The 21,726-nt window shown below is 48.2% G+C and overlaps 1 protein-coding gene across 5 annotated transcripts in view; it reads right to left on the reverse strand.

Moving 5' to 3' along the window:
* Positions 1–900: 900 nt before the first annotated feature.
* LOC135244776 (signal-induced proliferation-associated 1-like protein 2) overlaps positions 901–21,726 on the reverse strand; it is a 129,641-nt gene continuing 108,815 nt past the window's right edge. The window contains exons 16-23 of one of the 5 annotated variants that reach the window (XM_064317346.1): positions 21,625–21,678; positions 19,841–19,982; positions 14,097–14,316; positions 9,580–9,711; positions 3,643–3,675; positions 3,169–3,280; positions 2,900–2,984; positions 901–2,390 (exon numbers count right to left, since the gene is read on the reverse strand). In XM_064317346.1, the coding sequence (XP_064173416.1) occupies positions 2,244–2,390; positions 2,900–2,984; positions 3,169–3,280; positions 3,643–3,675; positions 9,580–9,711; positions 14,097–14,316; positions 19,841–19,982; positions 21,625–21,678 (925 nt within the window). In that variant the 3' untranslated portion in view covers positions 901–2,243. Of the gene's footprint in view, positions 2,391–2,899; positions 2,985–3,168; positions 3,281–3,642; positions 3,676–9,579; positions 9,712–14,096; positions 14,320–19,840; positions 19,983–21,624; positions 21,679–21,726 lie in introns of all 5 variants that reach the window. The other 4 variants (XM_064317339.1, XM_064317370.1, XM_064317361.1 and 1 more) reach the window with 4 other exon arrangements.

Below are 21,726 nucleotides of genomic sequence, written 5' to 3' on the forward strand. Positions count from 1 at the left end.
TGTAGAATCTGCAGGGGAGGGGGAACTATTTCCTAATATGGGCAAAGACAGAAGTGGCTGTTGACAGGCAGAAGGCCTCCCCCAGGATGAGTGACGACATTTTCTGAATCGATAGTCTTTTGGTCTTACTCACGCAAAAACCGCCCTTTTCCCCTAGCTGGCTGTGATCGATGACCACTTCTTGTCTTGCTCCCGAGCTTCTGCCGTGCGGACTCCCCCCGTCTGGAGACGGCAAATGCGTTCCGTCTGGCGAGCAGAACCTCCACTAAGCCCCCCACCCCGGTGTCGACGGACCCAGCTTGCGGCCACATGTGCGGTCCGGGACCACCGGTCTACACGGCGGGGTTCTCGCCCCATCGCCTGGGAAACCCGCCTCCCCTTTGAAGTACCGATTTCGCCACGAACATTCCGGAACGTTCCAGGAATGTTCCGCGGAACGGCATGATTCGGACACTCCATCACTGTCCGGCTTAAAGCTTCTGCTTTTTAATTCATATTTTTTTTCTCCAGTCTCCAAAAAAAAATATTGGGAAAACCCTTTTCTTGAAAATCAATATCGGGCCAATCTTAAAAGAGAGAAAAAGAGACCAACGCTGCGGAACGTCTTTCTCTTACGTACGACTTCATTTAAGCCGACCGACGTTGTTTATGGGCCGTTGCAGTGAATTACTGTCCATTCAAACCAATTTCCACAGTCGTGCCTGAGCATCGGACTGCCCAGATTCCCTAGATTCTGAGGGGAAAAAAACCTCAAACAGAACAGCTGCTTGCAGTGAGAGGAATTGTAATGTATCAATGTCCAATCCGGTCCAAGGGATGGCTTCATAATCCCCAGATCCTCCTGAAACTCCTTCCCTCCTTCCACAGTTTAAGAAAAAAACGAAGAACGGGAGCCTGACCTCCGTTTTTACATCCTACATTTATTTTAAAAAAGCAAACGTACGTCCCATCTTAAATGAAACAGTTTAACAAAGGAAAAAAAAAAAAAAACATTTGTAAAAGCATACAAACCAAAGAACTGAAATCTAGCAGCATCCAAATGTTGGAGTTTCCAGAAATTATCATTTATATATTTATATATATATTTATATTGCCCTGGCAAGCTACACACATAACAGCCTACACAGAGCTCTTCCTCTTTTTAGTGCAGAAAAAAAAAGAAAAAGAAAAAAAAAACCCAAAAACAAATACTCTTAATAAAATAAACAATTTCAGGTTAAATAAGCTTTAAATAATAGTGTTAAATACAAGACACTTCCTCTGAGCTTCTGTGCAGAGAAGAATTTTGGCATCGTAAATGTTTTTCTGGCTCACACGTTCTAGAGCAACTGCATAAGAACTGTTTTTTTTTTTTTTGCTACAGTACACTATACACACGTAATGACCTGGTTTGTGATAATCGGAGTGAGCCACAGACAAGGCAAGTGTTTAAAAAGAAAGTTAAAAAATAGAAGAAAAACCAAAAAAAAAAAGAACAATCCATACACTGTTAATGTGTCAGGCACAACCTGCTCCTGCAAAAAATAAATACATGTCAAATTACAACCCCATTTTGACGACATCATCACATTAGTGCTAACCCTTAATACACAGTTTTGTGACTAATTTATTCTTTTTATTGCTAGAACACTGGGACAGCGGAATACTTATGAACTACTTACAAAAAAAAAGAAACAAAAATCTAGACTTGAGAGAGAGACAGGGAGAGAGAGATAGAGAGCACCTTTTAAACATCAAAATTACTGCCTGGATTACCTATCGAACAACAAAGAAGAACTAGAAGAAGAAAGAAGCTAACAACCCTGGATTTGATCGGCTGGTAACCTTATGTGAAAGGAAGTGAGCCATCCCGTTGTTCGAAACATCCTTGAGGACAACACATCTGTGCCAGCAAGAGGTCTTAAATGAGCTACATTCATTTTATGCGTTTAATCTTCTAAACTTTCTTGTCTTTTTGCGTATGTGAGATACCTCTCGGTGAGAGAGTGAAGGACGTCCAACCCAAAAAAAAAAAGTCCATACATTCCTCCTATCCTGACCCCGCCCACGCCGGGGGCTCAATCCCCGCCCCCTCTGACCGTCCGATTGGCCGAACGCGACGACTACAGAAGCAGAGACGATGATTTGGGTGTTACGTTAAGCGTGGGTGAGTGTGGTTGAAGAAAGCCAGCGCGTTGCGTTGCGTTCTGTCAGTGAAGACGTCTCTCTCTCTCTCCCCCTAATGAGTCGGCGTCGCTCGCCGCTCAGGGCTTCTTGTCGATCGAGTGGAAGAACCACTCCGTGAACTTCCTCAGCTGGGCGGCGGCCGTCTGGCTCTCCTCGTGCAGACGCATGTTGTCCTGCCTCAGGTGCTGCACCTGCTCCTGCAGCATGACCTTGTCCTCCTTCTCCTGAGAAGGCCAGAAACACGCAGGCTCAGTCATCGCTACACGCAGACTATGTTATCTCTACAGTACACACAGTTTCTGTTATCACTACACACAGTCTATGTTATCTCTACAGTACACACAGTTTCTGTTATCATTACACACAGTCTATGTTATCTCTACAGCACACACAGTCTCTGTTATCATTACACACAGTCTATGTTATCTCTACAGCACACACAGTCTCTGTTATCATTACACACAGTCTATGTTATCTCTACAGTACACACAGTCTCTGTTATCACTGCACACAGTCTATGTTATCTCTACAGCACACACAGTCTCTGTTATCATTACACACAGTCTATGTTATCACTACACTACGCACAGCCTATGTTTTCACTATACTATGGAAAGTGTATGTTGTCACTACATAAAGTCTACAGTATGTTATCACTACAGTGCACAACTACAAAACAGTGACAGCAGTGATATAGATGCACTTGGTAATAAAGTAACGGTGAGGAGCTCACCTTCCGCAGGTCGTACTGCAGCTGTCTCAGGATCAGCTCCAGCTGGTTCACTTTCCCAGTGAGGGACCCAGGAGAGCCCTCCTCCCTAAACGGGGACAAGCAGAAACACTCAAACCTCTCTGCCATAGCAACACCACACCCTCACACTTGCCCTTGGAGAGACTCTCAGGTGGATGGGTTTCCTTTTCACCACAGAATTCTGCTTCTAAGCTCCGCCTCTGTGATACAGGCTCTCTCTGCTCCCCCTGCTGGACGGGTGCGGAACTTACCCAGCTTCCATGGCTGCCTCCTCGGCGGCCGCCACCCGCTGCTTCAGCTCCTGCGACAGCGCCTGGGCCTGGCCAACGTCCACCATGCCGCAGAACGACGCCACCCTCTGGTCTGCAAAACAAATCATTCACAGGCGTTGGTACGGCCAGTAGGGGGTGCTCTTCCCTGTGGGCCAAGCCTGGTGATAATTTGTGGGTTTAGTCATATGACCTGTCTTGGCAGTGGTCAATCCAAATCTGCTACTGGACTTGAATTGATGGTTAGAAGTTCCTCCCCCAACCACCCCAACCACACCCCCCCAGCCCCCCAAACTCTCCTGGCATGCAATAACCTGGGCCTTGTCATCATGCTACCCACACAGACATGCAACACCCACCAACACCTCCCCCCACCACCACCACCACCACCCCCGCCTATCCCAGCATGCCGTGCCAGAGCGGCGCAGTCGTGCAGTAAAACGGCGCGGTGATTACCTAGAGGCCCGGACTCCTCGTCCAGATCCAGACCTGCAATTACAAAAGCACAATTACACCCCTTCAGAGATGCACTCCTCATCACCCCCAAAACACCCCCTTAGAGGGTCCCATTCACCCCCCCCCCCCACAGCTGTTAGCGAGAGCCACTCAGTCACCGTCATGCCAACCTTACCGCCAAAGACCCTTAAGGCTCCTCCTCCGGGCCCTTGTACTAAACCGAAACGCGTCACATTACAGGCAGGCCCCTCGTAAGAACCCGCACCAGTTCATATTCATTTCTCTCCCCCCATTCAGATATGAGGGATCTACATATTCATAAATATACTTATGAAAATGTGCTCCTTATGAAAAACAATTTCAAGGGTCCCACTTAAAAAAAAAATATATAAGAAGAACACAGCTGTTAAACCCCCATTCATTGGACAATAACATGCAACCACAAATGAGCAGATGTGGAATTTGCATGAATTAAGGAATTATTTTTTTTCGCCCCCCCCCTATGTATTTAAAATTACACCATAGAAATCTCCCGTGAAAGCCATGACAGGCTCAACAAAGGCACTTTCAATTATTCCTCGCCTCCACTATAATTAAAACACAATGTCTTCGGAGATTTAAGCTAAGATGACGTTTACTGGAATTAAATAAGAAAAGGACAGGATGATCTTTACGATAAGTGAAACAGATGGGCTCACATGCACTTACATATAAACCATACCATAGATTCACATATAGTAATGAGGACCTTCAAAAGACCTTCAGTTTATAATAAAAAAACGAAAACTATTATCTTTGTCATTATTAAGCTAATAAATGCTAATAAAGCACTAATAGTCAACAACACTCAAAATTCCGGAGCATCCCATCGGCATTAGAGTTATTCCTGACTGCCTGTGATGTCATAAACACAGCAGAAGATAACAGTCGCGCACGACCAAGTGCACAGGAGAGACAGGCCCCTCTTCTCAACACATCAGCCAGCAAATGCACCATGAAGCATGAAAGTAGCGACACAAGCGCTACATAAATATAAATAAACTACTCAATTCAAATAGAATGCCTCCCCCCTCCTCCTCCTCCCCTCAACCCCCCAAAACTTGAATCTGTCCTGACGTGTTAACAGCAGAAAACAAGTAGAACCGATTACCCCACACCCCCCCATCCGCGCACCTCACCCCCCCTAGCCTTGCGTTCCCCTTTCGGCCTTGAAGTAAGAACGTGCGATGGCTGCACAAGAGGGTTGCCGTGACGATTGGGTTGCCGTGACGATTGGCAGCCGAGCGGCGGCAAATCTCGGAGCCATTTCGGCTGATTAATTTCATGTGTTAAATGTACGGCTGCAGGCTTGAAAGAGCAAGAAGAAGAAGGAGGAAAAAAAAACGTTCTTCTGTCGCTCATTATCTAACGAGCGAAGCACGCTGGCACGCTAGGTTGCCTGGAGATGGGTCCAATCGAGCGCCTGCGACTACTTGTTGAAACGCAATGGCCTCTGACCTTTCGGTGCCCTTTGACCCCATAACCTGCTGCGGTTTGCTCTGCTGTTATGGAAACGGCAGCCAAGCGACCCCCCCGGCATGCGCCTCGCGTGCCAAGCCCGACGCGACAGCAGCCCCGCTGTCACACACACACGGGGGGGTATGCAAGTATACGCCGTACGCCCACTTCAGTTTCCATGGATTCCATTCCATTTCCATCATATGTACATTATCGCGTTCACAGAACAATCTCTGTCGTACGTGCCAGGTTCACATACTTTCCTGTTGAAGTATATGTTGCGGTCGTCGCAAGAATATGCACTAGGAGATTTGGGGACACATTAGTGCTGCTATGTTGATGTGGTGATATTATTGCGATTTGTATTGTGTACAAGGCATGGCAATGGCAGCCAAATGAATTCTCTGTAAATGGGTAAGTGAAGTATGCCTTGACTTGTAATTTGATATTGTGACACCGTAACTTTGAATTAAAATTCAGGCTTTTTGGCGCTTTGGGCTGTGATTCAGAACCCACATTACTTCCACTACAGATCGAAGGTGATCCGTGCGGTACAATTTGTCTCAATCTGTCTTTTCCCCCATCCCTCTTCCCCCCGACACCCCCACCCGCCTGGCCCCCCAGGTGGAGCCTTTGGCTCAGTCTGCAGGGCTGTGGAGACAATGCCCCTCCAGGCTGAGAAAATCGCCGTTCGCCCCCCAACGCCCACCCCCCCGCCCCCCAACCCCCTTTCCCTGGACAGCTGAGCCGTCAGACCGCCCCCGGGCGGTGTGTGGCGGGATTAGACGCGCCCGCGTAGCTGACGGCGATACGCAGACCGCCGCGGGGGTTCCATAGCGCTCCCCCCCCCCCGAGCGCGGAAAGTCGCGACTCCGGAATGAGCGAGCACTACACAATGGAGATTGGGGGGAATGGGGGGAGGGGCAAGATCTGATCTTAAACGCGGTCGCCGATGGCAACCCGCGCGCCAGCCAAGACGGAGACAGGCCAAAGTACAGGCTTTAAACATGGTCGCCAATGGCAACCTGCGCGTGAGCCAAGGCAGAGAAGGACGGGTCAAAGTATGGGCTTTAAACATGGTCGCCGATGGCAACCTGGATGATTGGCGTAAAGGACCGGAGTGAGCGAGCGTTAGGCGGGCTAGCGTTAAGCTTGGAGATGAAGCACTCCGCTCAGAGAAGGCAGGTAACTGGCGGGTTAAAGAGGCTCTAAACAGCCAGCAAGCCAGGATGATTAGACAGCAGTACTGAACACATCGGCCTCAGGGAGAACACTCCAGAGAGCGCAAGAGACGGGGTTAAACAGGATCACACAGCAAGCCCAGGGAGACTGTTAATTGGAAAATCACGCAATTCCCCAACACTCAGGCACGTTGATGCCTTCCAGAAGAGCCAAGGACAGTTCTGAAAAGGAAAGAAGGGGAACTTTTAATCTTTAGTAGAAAATCAGGTCAATTTCCTTCAAAAACTCAAAACAGATCTTGCCTGCTTGAGACTCAGCCAGGCTGAGAAAATAAAAAGGCTTTTGACTTTCCTAGTATGAGGGAGCGGCCATGATTTGACCTGTCACACTCTCTGCACGCTGCAAAGTGTTAGCTCTGCCCTTTAGCATTCCCTCTCTCTCTTCTCTCCTCTCTCTCTCATTTGCACTCTACAGTATCTCCCTCTCACTCTCCTTCATGCTTCCCCTTTCTCTCTCATTCTCTCCCTCTCTCTCTTTCTCCTCCCTCTCCTCCCTCACGTCCTTCAGCTTCCTTTCTCTCATTCTCTTTCCTCTCATCCCTCCTTGCAGTCTCCTCCTCTCCCTCTTTCTCTCCCCCCACTGCCTCACAAACACACGCAGAAACTCACACACCAGTCTGTCGCTTCGGCGCAGCCAGCTCAGATTGAAGTTACTGTGAAATTCGCAACCTCAATTTACATTCGTTCTTTCTCTCTCTCTCTCTCTCTCCCTCCCTTCCCCTCCCTCTTTCTCTATCAGTTAATTACCAGAGTTGCAAGTCAGATAGCTTCTCCCCGTAATGAGAGCGTATGATAGGGATGCTAATTACTGCGTGCAAACCAAAGACAACAGAACACATCTCCCCCAACCCTTGGCAGCAGCACCACTATTGTCTAACAACCTGAAATTAAAAAAAAGAAAAGAAATGTGCACTCATACAATTACAGATGACCCACTATCTCCCGAGTTGGTTCTGTTATCCCTTATCGATATTACCCATTTGCAAAAGAACCGTCCTCAGGCACGGACTTGGTCACGGCAGTTATTATTTCTTTCGGTTGGCGATGTTGGCGGCTCCTCTACCCGCTCCGATCGCTGTGCCAGTGCCGAGCGGCAGCGCCGCTCGCATAAATCAGACAAACGAGCGATTGGACGCGCCAGCCGTTTCCGCTGATGCGATTGGCCACTCCCCGGCCATTCCGGATCGTTCCGGGGTGAGCCCGGCAGCACCGCCCGCACCTGACCAGCTGTCACTCAGTCTCGGCTCTGCCCACACCCCCGCTGGCTCTCCCTAACACACCCCCCTCCCACCTTCACCCTCCCCCTCTCCCATTAATCATGGGAGGGCCTGTGTGACAAAATCACACACAAACACACGCACACACAGACATCCGCACGTGCACACACATGCACCGCTTGTGTTTCTAATTCACGTTAACCATCACATTAATGTTATATTACAGCGATGCTATCTATCTGTGATGCATTGCTTTGTGTTCCTTGCAATGTGCCTGCCAGTTGACAGTATACACAGAAACATATAGATGTGTGTGTGAGTGTGCGAGTGTGAATGTGTTTGCATGTGTGTGTGTGCACGTATGCATGTACCTTAAAAGTGCTAAACTCTTGGTACTGCATATATTTGGGGTACGCCCCCACCAGTGCATGACTTGGCTGATGACATACGAGCCATCCCAACAAGTATGCAGCATACATGCGCATTGAGCCACTGTCAATGTATTGCTGCACGTTAAATTAGTTACAAGTCTCCTCATTCCTTTCATACAGTAAACGAGCGGCCCGTCTGAATAACCAAAATCGTCAAAGAGAGAGGAATGGGGGGGGGGGGTGATTCTGCAGAAAAAGGAGACGGGTCTTCCCAACATCTTTTGTTTCGCAAATCGTACAGTAAGTAGACGGCGGGTCGCAAAAAAACAAGTGGGGCTTCGTCGTCGAAACCCAAACCAGAGGTGCCCCGGGTGCCAGGTGACCCGGTGCCAGGCTCTCGAATGCAAATCGTTCGGGGGGGGCTGGGAAACGGTGCAATCGCTGGAAACTGGCAGGCAAGGCCCCTTAATTACAGGAAGCAGTGGTTACGGCCATTTTCCTGAGTGGCTTCTCGCTGGGCCGTTCGGCGCGAAAATTGCTTCGTTTCTTTGGCTGAAAAGTGCCGCTCTTCCCCCCCCTCGGCTAATTGGCACCTCCAAAAATAACGGAGCACAACATGGCGCAGGGTAAAGTGAGGAAGGAAAGAAGAAGAAGAAAAAAGAAAAAAACTAGGACTGCGTTTAAAGTCGCGTACTGAGAGCGTACCATCAAGACCCCCCGTAGAGGTCAAAAGGCCCACATTCACCAGGAGTGACAGCCATAAAGATAATTACCAAGATAAAGATAACGATTGAGGAGTCCTACCCAGTTCAAACGAACAAAAGCGCCCGATAATGATAGTGGTAAAAAAACGAATGGAAATGACAGACATGAGTTTCCCTCAGCGAGTTTTGATATATACGCCATCCAAACCAGCTGTTGCTATGCACAGCGTCTCGTATATCTTTATTCCTGGTTCAGCCGATGTGTATATAGTCTCCAAACTGCTGTGCGGTCATGCTATAGATAGGTCATAGTATAGTCACACAGGCCTTCTGACCAAAAGGAGGGAAATTTATGCCCAAGAATCACAATTTGGTATGTTCCAACTCACCCTAGGAATAATCGGTGGAACCTGTATTAGACGTTCCAGAGCTGAATCTTTAATCTGTCCACGTAAAAGACCATTTTAACTGATGGAGCCATTGCGATTCTTTTCATTTAAGTGAACGGAGCTGTCATTTGAAAGGCAAGACGAACTGTGAAATGATTACAGATCTATTAATTTATATTTCTCAATCACGATGCTGAAGTTAACTGGAGGCTCGCAGTCTACTCCTAGTTGCATCGGAACAGTAGCCAAAATTAAATTTCTGCATCCATTCTTGACAATGGGGGACAGGGGAGGTGTGACAACTGGGTGACATCATCATTTGGGGTAAGGTCCTGAATGGGGCTCTTTGTTGTGGGCTGAAATAATATTAAACCTGAACAGATGACAAATCATTTACGAAATAGCTAAATCATTAGGTGAGGACCGACATGATTTTTGGGGTGTAATTCACCTCCCGACTCGGTTTGGGGTACACCGGCGCGGCGTACGGGACGGGCGACCCGGTTCGCGGTCGGTACCTTCGAAGGCGCGCGCGGCGTCCACCAGGTGAGACCAGTCCAGGCCGGAGCCGGAGTCGGGCAAGGGCAACAGGCCCGCATCGCCGAACTTGGACCTGTCCGCCAGGGAGCCGTCGGAGTACCAGAACTCGCCTGCGGGACGACAGGGAGGGGGGCGTTAAAACCGGTGACCTGCCGGGCCTGAGGTTCTGAGTCTAACCCCCTCAACTGCAGAGCTGTTAACCAATACGATTTGGCTCCATAAAATGATGTATGTTTGAGATATGTGGTGTGTAGCCGCATGCAGAAAATCTAGCTGGAGCAGAGCTGAGATGAAGGAACACAGATTAGTTATACAGCAGTCCGTTCAGAAAAATACATACTTCAAAACAATCAATTATAATGCATTATACAGCAAGGAAGAATTCCTGCTTTGACACCACTGTACATGCGTGAAGTACCATACACACCTAGACGTACTCAACACGCTCTTCCTTTGATTGAAATTATTATCGATCGTCGCTTTCAGCATTATCCTCTCTATGCTGGAAAAAAAAACCCCATAAAGATCAGCTTCCTTCTACCTAATGACCATTCTGAACTCCCCTGGCCCTGCCCTCCCCCCCCGACCCACAAAAAAACAAAAAAAAGCTGACGATGCTGTGAGCCAATGGGAATTAGCCAAAGAAAGGACTGTTACCGTGAACCGATGAGTTAATGTTTTCACAACAGAACAGTGTGGATGATGATCATGATCAAGGATGATGTGTTAGGGGTACCCCTGATACATGACATAACACAATTTCCAGGGAGGTCAACAGGGAGGGCAGGGTTCAATATTATACAGCTTTGAGCAATTCAACCAAAGAAGTATACAGTACGTGCAGAATTAACATGAGCCACCTTCATCTCAGATCTCTGGAAAAACTGCAACATTGCAACACATAGTAATTAACAAGATTTTGAGGGTGACTTCACAGTGAATATTAAATATAATATCATGCATCTTACAATTGCTCTCAGTTTATTTTAATAGCCCTGAGAACAAAAATAATTATGGAAAGCAAACTGTAACGCAAGCTCATCTGGTTCAAATAAGCATTTGAAATAAATATTGACACTCCTACGTATCCCCGCGAGAAACATTTATTAACCAAAACCTACAATCATATGAAAAGACAAATTTTGTATGTTTCCTTTTGCCTGAGTGTGAAAAAGAAGATCTGTGACTCTGTGGCTAACGAATGCTACACATGGAGGTATTGAATACGAACCTGTGGCCGTCTACAGTGCACACATTTCTCAAATGCCTTCCTTTAATCACACAGCCGGAACTGAGCCAATTTTTTACCTGATCTCAGGCAGGTTCCAAACCCCCTACACAAGGGTTTATGGTTTGCATAATTAGTGAATAATGACCAGCACTGCACTGGACAAACCTGGGGGGCGGGGGAAGGGGGTTGGGGATTGCAACCCTGAAACATTAACATGGATGATTCAGGGGATAATGTTGACTGTAATGGGGTCCTGACTTTTTAAACTAACGGTCGCATCTACACTTCAATCTCAGTTTATTAGAACACAGAACAGCAGAACGCAGCGCGGAGCCCGCTGCCTGGCAGCCAAAGGGTTAAATCCCGCAGAGGTGTGCGCCAGCGGGGGCTGAGTGGCGGGGCAGACCGGTGATTCGGGGGGGAAACGCAGTCTGTTTACGCGGAGGCTGTCAGAGCGGCGATAAACGAGTTGTCTGGGAGAATGTCTTCATATTTCAATCAAGCACGCCGTCCCCCACTACCTGTCAGGGCCCGGGAATAAAGTAAATAGGATCTCGTCTCGAGACGAGCTGCTTTGAAAAAGAAAAAAAAAGAAAGAGAAGGTAACGAGAGGAGACATCGCTTCAAGCGAGAACCGCTGTCCCGTTGCTCGTTCTTGTCCGTCTGGAGAGCCCGAGCGAAGTGTCGGTTTGTCAGATCTGCATGTTTCCACAGTTACGGAGGGGAGGGGGGGCCCACAGCTGCTGTCAGAAGCGGGCCCCTCCCGAAACGGAACCTGGAATCCATTAGAGATGACAGCAACAAACAGAGGGGGGAAGCTGCTCGCCCCAACGATCTCCTTCGCCATATGCGCCGTCAACGACTCGGACGACGTGGAAGGGGGTGACGGTCGGCGACTGACAGCCGCTGACAAGCGAAGAGAACGCCGAGGATCCTGATAGTCAGGGAGCTCCTTAAGCGCTCCTGACAGAAACTGCTTTTACACGCATCTACCACAGAGGAAGAGTGCATCTACCACAGAGGAAGAGTGCACCTAGCATAGAAGAAGAGTGCATCCACCATAGAGGAAGAGTGCATCTACCACAGAGGAAGAGTGCATCTATCATGGAGGAAGAGTACATCAACTGCAGAGGAAGAGTGCATCTACCACAGAGGAAGAGTGCATCTACCACAAAGGAAGAGTGCATCTACCATGGAGGAAGAGTGCATTTACCATAAAGGAAGAGTGCATCTACCACGGAGGAAGTGTACATCAACTGCAGAGGAAGAGTGCATCTACCACAAACGAAGAGTGCATCTATCATGGAGGAAGAGTACATCAACTGCAGAGGAAGAGTGCATCTACCACAGAGGAAGAGTGCATCTCACCTTCCATCTACTGACCTATTGACGTGCATCAGCTCTCTAATATACATTCTCTATTCATGGCATAATCGACTTTCCAATGTTTATTTGTGCTGAACAACATATATCTAGATTGAATTTTTAAAAAGCCAAAACAACTATAACAAATTCTGCCCCGAGACCCACTCATTTTGCATCCATATATTTGAGTCATAAATCTCCTTTCCGGAGAAACTCACAGCGTACATTTTTATGTACAATCCATTCACACTGCTGGATATTTACTGAAGCAATACGGGTGAAGTATCTTCCTCAAGGGTACAAGCAGCATTTCCCCACCTGGGTATCAAACCCGCAACCTCTTTTGTTACAAAACCCAGTTACGCCGCACTGCCGCCCACATTCATTTTCCCACTCTTTAACGCACTGGGAGAACAGGCTGTGACACAAGACGGCTTAATCCACAGTGGCAGCCCGGCAGAGGAAGTGACAAACCCTTTCTTCCTGTCTTCTTAAAGATGAATACATTAAACCGTGCTGCTATGCGGCTGTGCATTCCCAGGTCTTCCGTTTATTTACATGCACTGTCAGCCGGGCTTGCAAAAACGTGATTTAAGCCCCCAAAGAACTTTTTCCACAATGCTCAGATTTAAGCCCCTCACACAATCAAGCGACCACTTCCAGCAATCCAGGACAAATGCTAACGGCTAAGCTAGTCTGTGTTTATTGGCTCGTCTAAAGATGTCTCGAATGATTCCACATGTTCACAGTTGGAATGACCCGCTTTCGTTAAGAGAAAGCTGGTTTATCTTCCTTACTTTATTGTTCATAGGATCACAACTTCCTGTTCTTAGTCTGGGACAACCAGTGAAAAGTATCGCTTTGGCTCATTTGAGTTCAAGGCATGAATGCTGTGAATGAATCTTTTATTGCTCATCTTGATTAAATAAAAAATATACAATTCAACTGAGCAAATGTTCAGCACAAGGACAGGAAGATGGGTTTTTATTTCAAATTCACATCTGGTAATTAACAAATTAATCTGTCGCATATACTGCTCAATTTGTTTACTGGCATTTCAATCACACGACGTGAGAAAACAGTTTCAACGAAAACGGAAATACAGCACAATCCCTTCTTTCACAGGACTGATCTACGGTCTCTCCAATCCTAATGAGATACAGAAAGACCATTGAATAACAGTGACTGACTATAAGACTGTCTTGCTGTGTGCAGCAGTAATGCAGTCATCACACTGTAGACTTCGGAGGAGCGCAAGTGGAAGGCGTTTGAAAAGGAGGCACATCTCTAAAGATGGCAGCTCTATTCTTCCCATTGTAAATCCAGGCTTATGACTTCATCCCCCTGCTCTTTCTCTGAAGAGCACTGGTTCGGTCACAGCCGCTCTTTGCAATACTGGGAGTGCACCGTTTCTTTTTTTTGCTGGAACGTTCCGACTGGAGCAGCCCGGCGCGGCGGGGCGCGGCACGGCGTGCTCGAACGGTCGATCGACCAATCGGAAATCGGCCGAGAGACCTGCTGACTTTAGGCATTGTGGGAGAGGCCGGATCGTTGAGCGAAGGGCTTCAGGGGGTGTGGTGGGCGGGGCTTGTCCAAGGTCAGCGAGGCGTTTGCGCCAAAGTGTCACAAATACCAGTCAATAAATCTATTAAAATCATATGTAAAAACAAAAAATTTATTCATTTAAACCCATGTAACAAAAAATACAGTGTATATCGTACACAGTATTATTTTGATTTGATTATTATTAACATATTTTATTGAATTAATGAGGTACTCACATGGGAAAATGCATAACAAATATAAGAATGAAATTGTCTGAAAAGTACATGCGGACTGGAGGAGAGGGAGAGGGTACAGAAAGACGGGACGGGGGGTTCTGAAATTGGGGCTACTCACTCCTCAGGTTGGAGCCTCCCTGGCTGAGGGACATTCGGGGGGGCAGGGTGCTGTGGAAGGGCGGGGTGGAGCTGAAGAGGATGTCGTTGGGCAGGGCCTGCTCCAGGACGGAGCTGCGGGAGCTCCCATAGGACGAGGCCTTGCGGTTGCTGCACACGCTCTCGTCCGACAGCGTGCGGTACAGCGAGCGCCGCGGGGAGAGGCCGCCCACCGGCAGGGCCTGCTGGGAGAGAGAGAGAGAGAGAGGGAGAGGGAGAGGGAGGGAGAGAGAGAGAGGAGGAGAGAGAGAGAGGAGAGAAGGAGGAGAGAGAGAGAGAGAGGAGGGGAGAGAGAGAGAGGGAGGGAGAGAGAGGAGAGAGAGAGAGGAGAGGGAGAGAGAGAGAGGGAGAGAGGGAGGGGAGAGAGACAGAGAGAGAAGGGAGAGAGAGAGAGAGAGAGGAGGGAGGGAGGGAGAGAAGGAGAGGGAGAGAGAGAGGGGAGGGAGATGGAGAGAGGGAGGGAGAGAGAGAGGGAGGAAGGGAGGGAGATAAAAGGGAAGAGAGTATGAGGGAGAGAGGGAGAGAAGGAGAGAGGGAAGGAGGGAGGGAAGCAGAGAGAGAGGGAGGGAGAAAAAGAGACGTTATGCATCTGAGGAAACTTGTACACTGAAGAAAGCTTGAGAATGAGCAGTCCAGTAGGAACAGGGTAGGACACCACCCCTGGAACTGATTAAGAGTCCAGTGTCTTTCATGTATAAATGATTTTCAGGGATTAGATTTTTCTTGCTTGATCAGGAAATGACTGACTTTCAGACCCTAAAGGATCGAACCAGAGGCAGAGGATCTGGTTGCATCACAATCACAGAAACATCAAGAGTTCTTGCTCTCTCTAGCAGAAGGGAATGTTCAGCCGTAACAGCCACCAGTGGCCTCCAGCATTTCACAATTAATCAGGAAAAATCACATTCCCCCTTCTTTCATTTTGAGCAGTAACTCGAGCGCACAGTTCTCTTTTTCACTTACGACAGTCCACTATTATTTCCTTTATTTGTTTTATCTTCACTGTTTTACTGTACCCACTGTATGACCTGATATCTTCCGAAAAATATCCTCTGATGTCAGTCTGAATGAGACTTGTCTACTGGATAAATAAACGAACACAGAATAAAATAAACTGGAATGAGGTGACATGGGGGGGCGGGGTGTTGGTGGGAGGTGGGGGGGGGGGGGGGCAGGGGAAGAGGAACTCATTAATCCACAAATTGGATTTAGCGATTTAATCAGCAGGCCTGGGAGTTCCTGCTAGGATAGAATTACAAACAGTCAGGTTTGATCAGGGTGCCGTTGCCTGAGTTTTCCCAAACGTGGAATTCCAGCGAGGCCGCTCGACCACCACCAGGCTCGCGGTCAAAACTCCAGTTTCTCACTCCGACCCTCGCTACCTGCGGTCACCGACACCTGCACCACACCTTACAGCACATCCAGGATTCTGCTAATAACAGTCATTTTACCTGGACCAAGAATAGCTGCAGCTCCATACGTTATTAATAGGCATTTGTTCAGGAACAGCCTTTTTTTGAGTTTGCTCGCTGGAATGATTCACTAACATTAGCAGAATCTTGAGTGCTGGTGTTTTTTTTTTTTTTAAAACCCCGCTACTCAACAAGCTAACGGGCTGTTAGCTGAGGAAGAACATTTATTCACGTGGCACAGGAGGGTAAAAAAAAAAGGGATGAAATGAAAGAGATTTTGCGGTGCATTCTCTGTGAGGATCACTACAACTGCAGTTAGACTCTGTGTGTGTGTGCGTACGTGAGCGTGTGTGTGTGTGTGTGTGCGTGTGTATGTGTGTGTGTCTGTGTGTGTGTGTAAACAAGAATGTATGATAGGTGAGAGAGCGAGAGATAAAAAGGCCTTCGATGGCATTAAAAGCTTTGCGCGCTCCCTTAACAATCCCAACCTGCCCCCACGGCCCTGTATTAAAGGTTCCCCCTCACGCTGGTTAAAAATTACACAGGATTACTCGGAAGCATAAGCAAACTTCTTGTCTTTGGACGGCGGCCAAAGCCGCTCTCGATAAAACCACCACCACCCCCACCTCCCCCCACCCCCTCCCCCCCCCGTTCTGTCAAAGATGGCTGTCGTCTGAGCAAGCCGTTATCTTGTTCATTTAAATCCAGCTTCAATTAGAATATTAACCTCCGCCAGAGGAGAGGTCAATCTCATTTTGGGAGAACACTGACGCTGTGCGGTAGGTGTTCTGTAAACAGAGAGAATGGGTGGGTGGGGTGGGGCGGGGTGGATTTAAATGCCGGCTGTCGTCACAGTAACGGCGAGACAGGGTTATGGGCAGCAGAATCTGACCCCTGATCCGAGGAATGCGACATACGTCTCGCATCCACACGTTGACTTTAAAACGCTCTTTCTTTCTCTTTTTTTGTTGACTCATTTTTACATGCAATCCATTCATACAGCTGATTCAGGTTATGTACCCTGCTCAAGGGTAGTACTCCACCTGAGTTACTAAACCAGGTCTTCTTTGTGGCTGAATAGAAAACCTACAACAGAAAATGAACCCTAAATCAGCAAAAAATATAACACAGCTTAAGTGAGAAATCACCACTTTAGTGACTATGAATAACCAAATACTCCAAAAAATTAAACTCAATAAACCCAGCTCTTTAAGGCTGTAAGCTGCTTCAACCCTTTAAGGTGTGAGGTTACAAATATGCGATTAGAATGTTCTTAACTGAACATTCTAATGCTGATGTCACAATCACTAAAACTGGTAGCTGAAAGCAGTGGAGTTCTAGAACACTGACATAGAATTTTGAAAAAAAAAAAAAAAAACAATCCAAAAAACCCACCCTTCAAAGGGTTACTGAGGAGGCTAGACCCGAGGTGTGCGATTACTGTCTTCGTTGAGCGAGAAACAAAAGGGGAAACAGAAAAAGGAATGAAATAAGATTTCCTTCCTGCAATTTCCTCCCGGTGATGGGCACAATAGGTTTCTTATCTCAGCAAATGCCTCTATAATGGTCTGTCAGCTTTCAAATAAACTCCATTTACACCTTTGAGTCCCAGTAGACTGTTCAGCTGCATACACCTGTCTCACCTCTGCTGTAAGCGTGGTGCTGCAAAAGCAGGTTTTTTTTTTAAAACCGAGCGGTGAGATTTCACGCAGCCTGCTGTGGAAAAAAATAAAAAATAAAAAATGAAGGCATGTCAGTTTTTTTTGTCAGGCAGGAGGGAGGTTCTTGTGCATGGTACAATGCAGTCTGCTGCGTTTCCCAGCATGCAACGCGATATTATGTGCGTTCTGAACATCAGCGTTCAGAACTGAGCACTGTGGGGAAGGGACAACCAGTATGGCAGGGGACAGAACGCTGGAGACACCTGTGAGTGTGTGTGTGAGCATGCATGTGCGTGTGTCTGTGTGAGCATGCATGTGCGCGTGTGTCTGTGTTTGTGTGTGTGTGTGTGTGTGTGTCAGTGCGTGTGTCTGTGTGTGTCTGTGTGTCAGTGCGTGTGTCTGTGTGTATGTCTGTGTGTGTGTGTGTGTGTGTGTGTGTGTGTCTGTGTGTCAGTGCGTGTGTCTGTGTGTATGTCTGTGTGTGTGTGTGTCTGTGTTTGTGTGTGTGTGTGTGTGTGAGAGTGCATGTGCGTGTGTGTCTGTGTGTGTGTGTGTATATGTGGTGTGTGTGTTTGTGCGTATGTGTGTGTGTGTGTGTGTGTGTGGCTTTCATGTCCCACTGATGTGTACCAACCGCAGTCTCAGAAGTAGCATCGCGTGTGTTCAAAAAAAAAAAAAAAACCCAGTCCGGTTTCCTGTTTAATCAGTCTGATTGATACACCGCCATTGAGGCCTGCCGCGTTTTTTTTTTTTTTGCAGCGACGTTATTGGTCCTGCGCTTTGATGGTGCATTAACGGTTACGTAACGGTCATGAAAGGATATGTCCAGAGGCTGACATGGGGAAACATACAAAATCCTCCTCCTTTAATCTTATGAAAAGACTGCAGTACATTAGGGGCCAGTGCACAAGAGCATCACACGCAAAGAGACCCTTTTCATAAGTATCTCAGAGCACGAGCGTTAATTTAGAATGGGGACTGACTGGCATGGAACTGCATGACATCATAAACAGATCCTGGATCAGCAGTCTCGGGTGCTTTATGACTACAGCCCCTGATCTCTCTCACTGCCCTCCGCTGTTCTTAACTGAACATTCTAATGCTGATGTCACAATCACTACTGCTAATTGAAAGTTCTAGAACACTGACTAAGGATCCTGAAAAAAAAAAACCACTCCAAAAAAAAAAATAAACCCTACTTTTCAAAGGGTTAACCGCATAATTTAAGTTATCAACTGGCTATTGACTGGGCCAACTTCTTTCCAAGGCCTAACCTGGCGACCGACTTAAAGAAAACCACAAAGCCCTGCAGACACTGCATCCCCCTCCAGGACCGGAGTTAGAGTTCCCTCAGCGGGGGAAAAAAATGGGGGAATTCACAAAGCAAATACATGACTTAACTCACCGCGACTAAGAAAACATCCAACGCACTGGCTCGTGATAGCCATCTCCCGTCTTAATCCAAGACATCCAGTCCGAACAAACTTACCTCGCGATAAATCAGACTAAACAAACAGCTGCCCCCCCCCCCCCCACCCCCCACTCCAGTTCACACAGAGGAGGGGGAGTCCCACAGACTAGAGGAGGTCCAGCTCATTCTGCACAATTTTATTATTTACTTTTATGACCTTTTATTTACCTTACTCTCTACACCATGTCATTTATCTTGGATAAGCACTTCCACAGACCTGCCATCATCGTAGAATCGTTTTGAGTTCAGTAACTATGGAAACATTTTAACAGATAAGGAAACAGAAGCAGCAGTATTAATATGACCTCTATAATTTCACATTTGCCTGCCATTTCTAATATGATATACACACATACCCACAAAGTACATACACTTTTCTCACGGAAAATAAGTAGATATGTATCTTGTTATTTCGCGCATAATGCCTCCCTGAACTTTGACCTCCAGACGTGCGTTTGTCGGCAGGTCCGTCCTTATCTGCGAGCGTCTCACGCGGCCCCACAAGCCTCATTTGTGCAGAAGGGGGTCAGTAATCCGTTGGACACTGATTGATCATCGCCGGAGGACATGTTCTAGCGTTAATGAAGGGTGGCGATAGCTCACGCGGCCCTGCTTATGAGACGTGCACCTCTGCCAAGCTCCCAGCCAGCAGCCAACAAGGAACTTTCCGGTTTCCTCGTTCTGCTGGATCTCTGTAGTAAACTGCAGCTTATCAGTGTTTAACAGACCTGGGGTCAGATCTGTGTTTGTACTTCAACTCCGTAGGGTCGGTTTGAAAAATGCTCTCGAACATCCCTGAGAACCTTCAGCAAAACAAGTTACTAATAAATCACAAGCATATAAAATATCCATTTTGTCCTGAATAAAAAACGAAGATACTCATGTTAATACTGTCTGCAGTCCACAGGGAATTTACTGACGTCCAAAAGGGAAAAAAATCTAAACTATTTCAAATGAAGTGTTTGACCCAGGTCTGGGTCTCAATAATGAGTTTGAGGTCTGGGTGATAATGTAATGTATGTTGTTCGGCAGAGTTTGTAGCCCAGAAATTGAGTTAATTTACTCTGGTTCTTGACCAGTAGCCAAAGTCCTGTGAGGGGTGGGGGTCATTGGGGGCAGGGGCAGGGGGGAGGGGCAAAAAGGCAAAAGGGGGCGGGCTCACCTTTCTCCGGCCCTCCTCCCCGGGGGGGCTGTCGGGCAGCATCATCTTGAGGAACTCCTCCTTGGAGAGGGTGTGCGGGATCTTCGACCGGTCGTGGCCCGCCGTCGGCACGGAAACGGCGCCGTCCAGGCTGTAGAGGTGCCTGTTTGGAGGAGAAGGAACAGGCCGTTGGTCGCCAGGGGGACGTGGGGGTCCCGGATGTGGATGCAGACGCGGAACGGTTAAACAAACCTGGCAACCACGCTGTTGCCCTGGAGCTGCACGAGGCAGCCAAACTATTAAGTTTAAGTTAGCTGTACTTTATTGACCCCTGTGGCGTAACTTATCTTCTACATTCAACCCATCCTAGTTAACTCAGGGCAGCCACAGTGCAGTCAGTGCCCAGGGCCCAAGTACAGATCTGAGGCCAGTGCCTCGGTCAAGGGCAATGGCAGGAGGTCACCTAACTTTCAACTTTGGGTGTGGAAACCCACGCGAACTCCATGCAGAGAGGACTCGAACCTAGAACCTTCTTCACGGGAGGTCAAAGAAGTATAGAATGGTATACCTCAGGTGTACTTCAGCACACTATTTTTTCCACATGGGCACGGTGTTCTGGGGCAGAGCCCCACGCCTTTCGCTCGCACCAGCGGGCACGCGATGCCGAAAACCGCACTGCCTCGTGGGTAGTGTGAGCGGCGAGCGAATCAGACGGAGGGCAGACGGGGGGAGGGCGAAGGCTGCCAAAGCGAGCGACTTGTTTACAGCGAGCAGCCGGGCGTCGTCTGAGCGCGCTCCAGCTAAGCCGCGCTGGCAGGGCGTCAGACGGAGAGGGGGAAGGAGGCGGGGCCAGAGAGAGGCTGTCGGGATTCGCCTCTCGCATCTGTCGTCTGTCTGGCGAAATGAATCTCCCCCCCCCACCCTCGCCCCAAAAAAAAAACCCAGCCGACACTTCTTGGGGCGCTCCGACAAACAGACCCATATGGAGGAGAACCCTGAGACTTTCAAGAGGGGGGGAGGGGGGGGGGAACACCACAGCAGGGTTCTAGAACATCCGCACTGGAGCGACTGGTACCACCAACAATCAAACAATTAAAGGCAACAATAAAAACACCTCATAAAATTATTATTTTTTTTTTACGAAAGGTTACAGTACTGTGCTTTGGCACAACATGATTAATTTAACTGTTTAATGTTCCTTAAACTGTGGGTCATGAAAATAAATTTACACACACACATCTGTACATACATAGATATAGTATATAGTATTGAGCCGTTGTTTGAGGAGAAGCCTCGCTAACATCACCACCTCTGTGTGGATGCAGGAGGCCGTAAGTGAAGTGTTGCACAGCAAGCAGGAATTTACTCTTATCCCTCTGGGGTAGGAGTGTGAGGGACGTAATTTTTTTGGGGGGGGGGTGGACAGGGGTTAGGCATGACTCATTGACTCCCTGCCCGCAAGGGGGTGTCAGTCTGTCTGCAAGCGGCGACCCCCTGGAAGGGGGGGGGGGGGGGGAGGGGAGGTGCCAGAGGGTGCTCAGGGAGGATTATGGGACGAGGAGAGGTGCAAGCCGGACAGATATGCACAAGAATGCCGCAGCTACGGAGGCAGTGATGCGTGAAGGAATGCTCTTAAGTCCCGGCCGAGCGCACCAAAGGGGGCGAGCACTTAAAAAACGGCCGTGTGGGGGCGGTGAGGGGGGGGGGCGGGAGGGCGGCGTGGTGGCGGTGGGAGGAAGGGAGGGGGTGGAGGGGGAGAGGGGGGGGAGGGCCAGAAAAAAATGCAAACGGCAGAAGCCTTGTACCTGGATCGCTGAGCCAGCGTCTTTAGGAGAAACGATAACAACCCTTCCGCTCCACTGAGAGGTGAAACCAAAGAAGAAGAAGAAAAAAAAACAAACAAAAAA

Source organism: Anguilla rostrata, chromosome 2, assembly GCF_018555375.3.
Source record: "Anguilla rostrata isolate EN2019 chromosome 2, ASM1855537v3, whole genome shotgun sequence".
In the NCBI taxonomy this organism is placed as follows: Eukaryota; Metazoa; Chordata; class Actinopteri; order Anguilliformes; family Anguillidae; genus Anguilla; species Anguilla rostrata.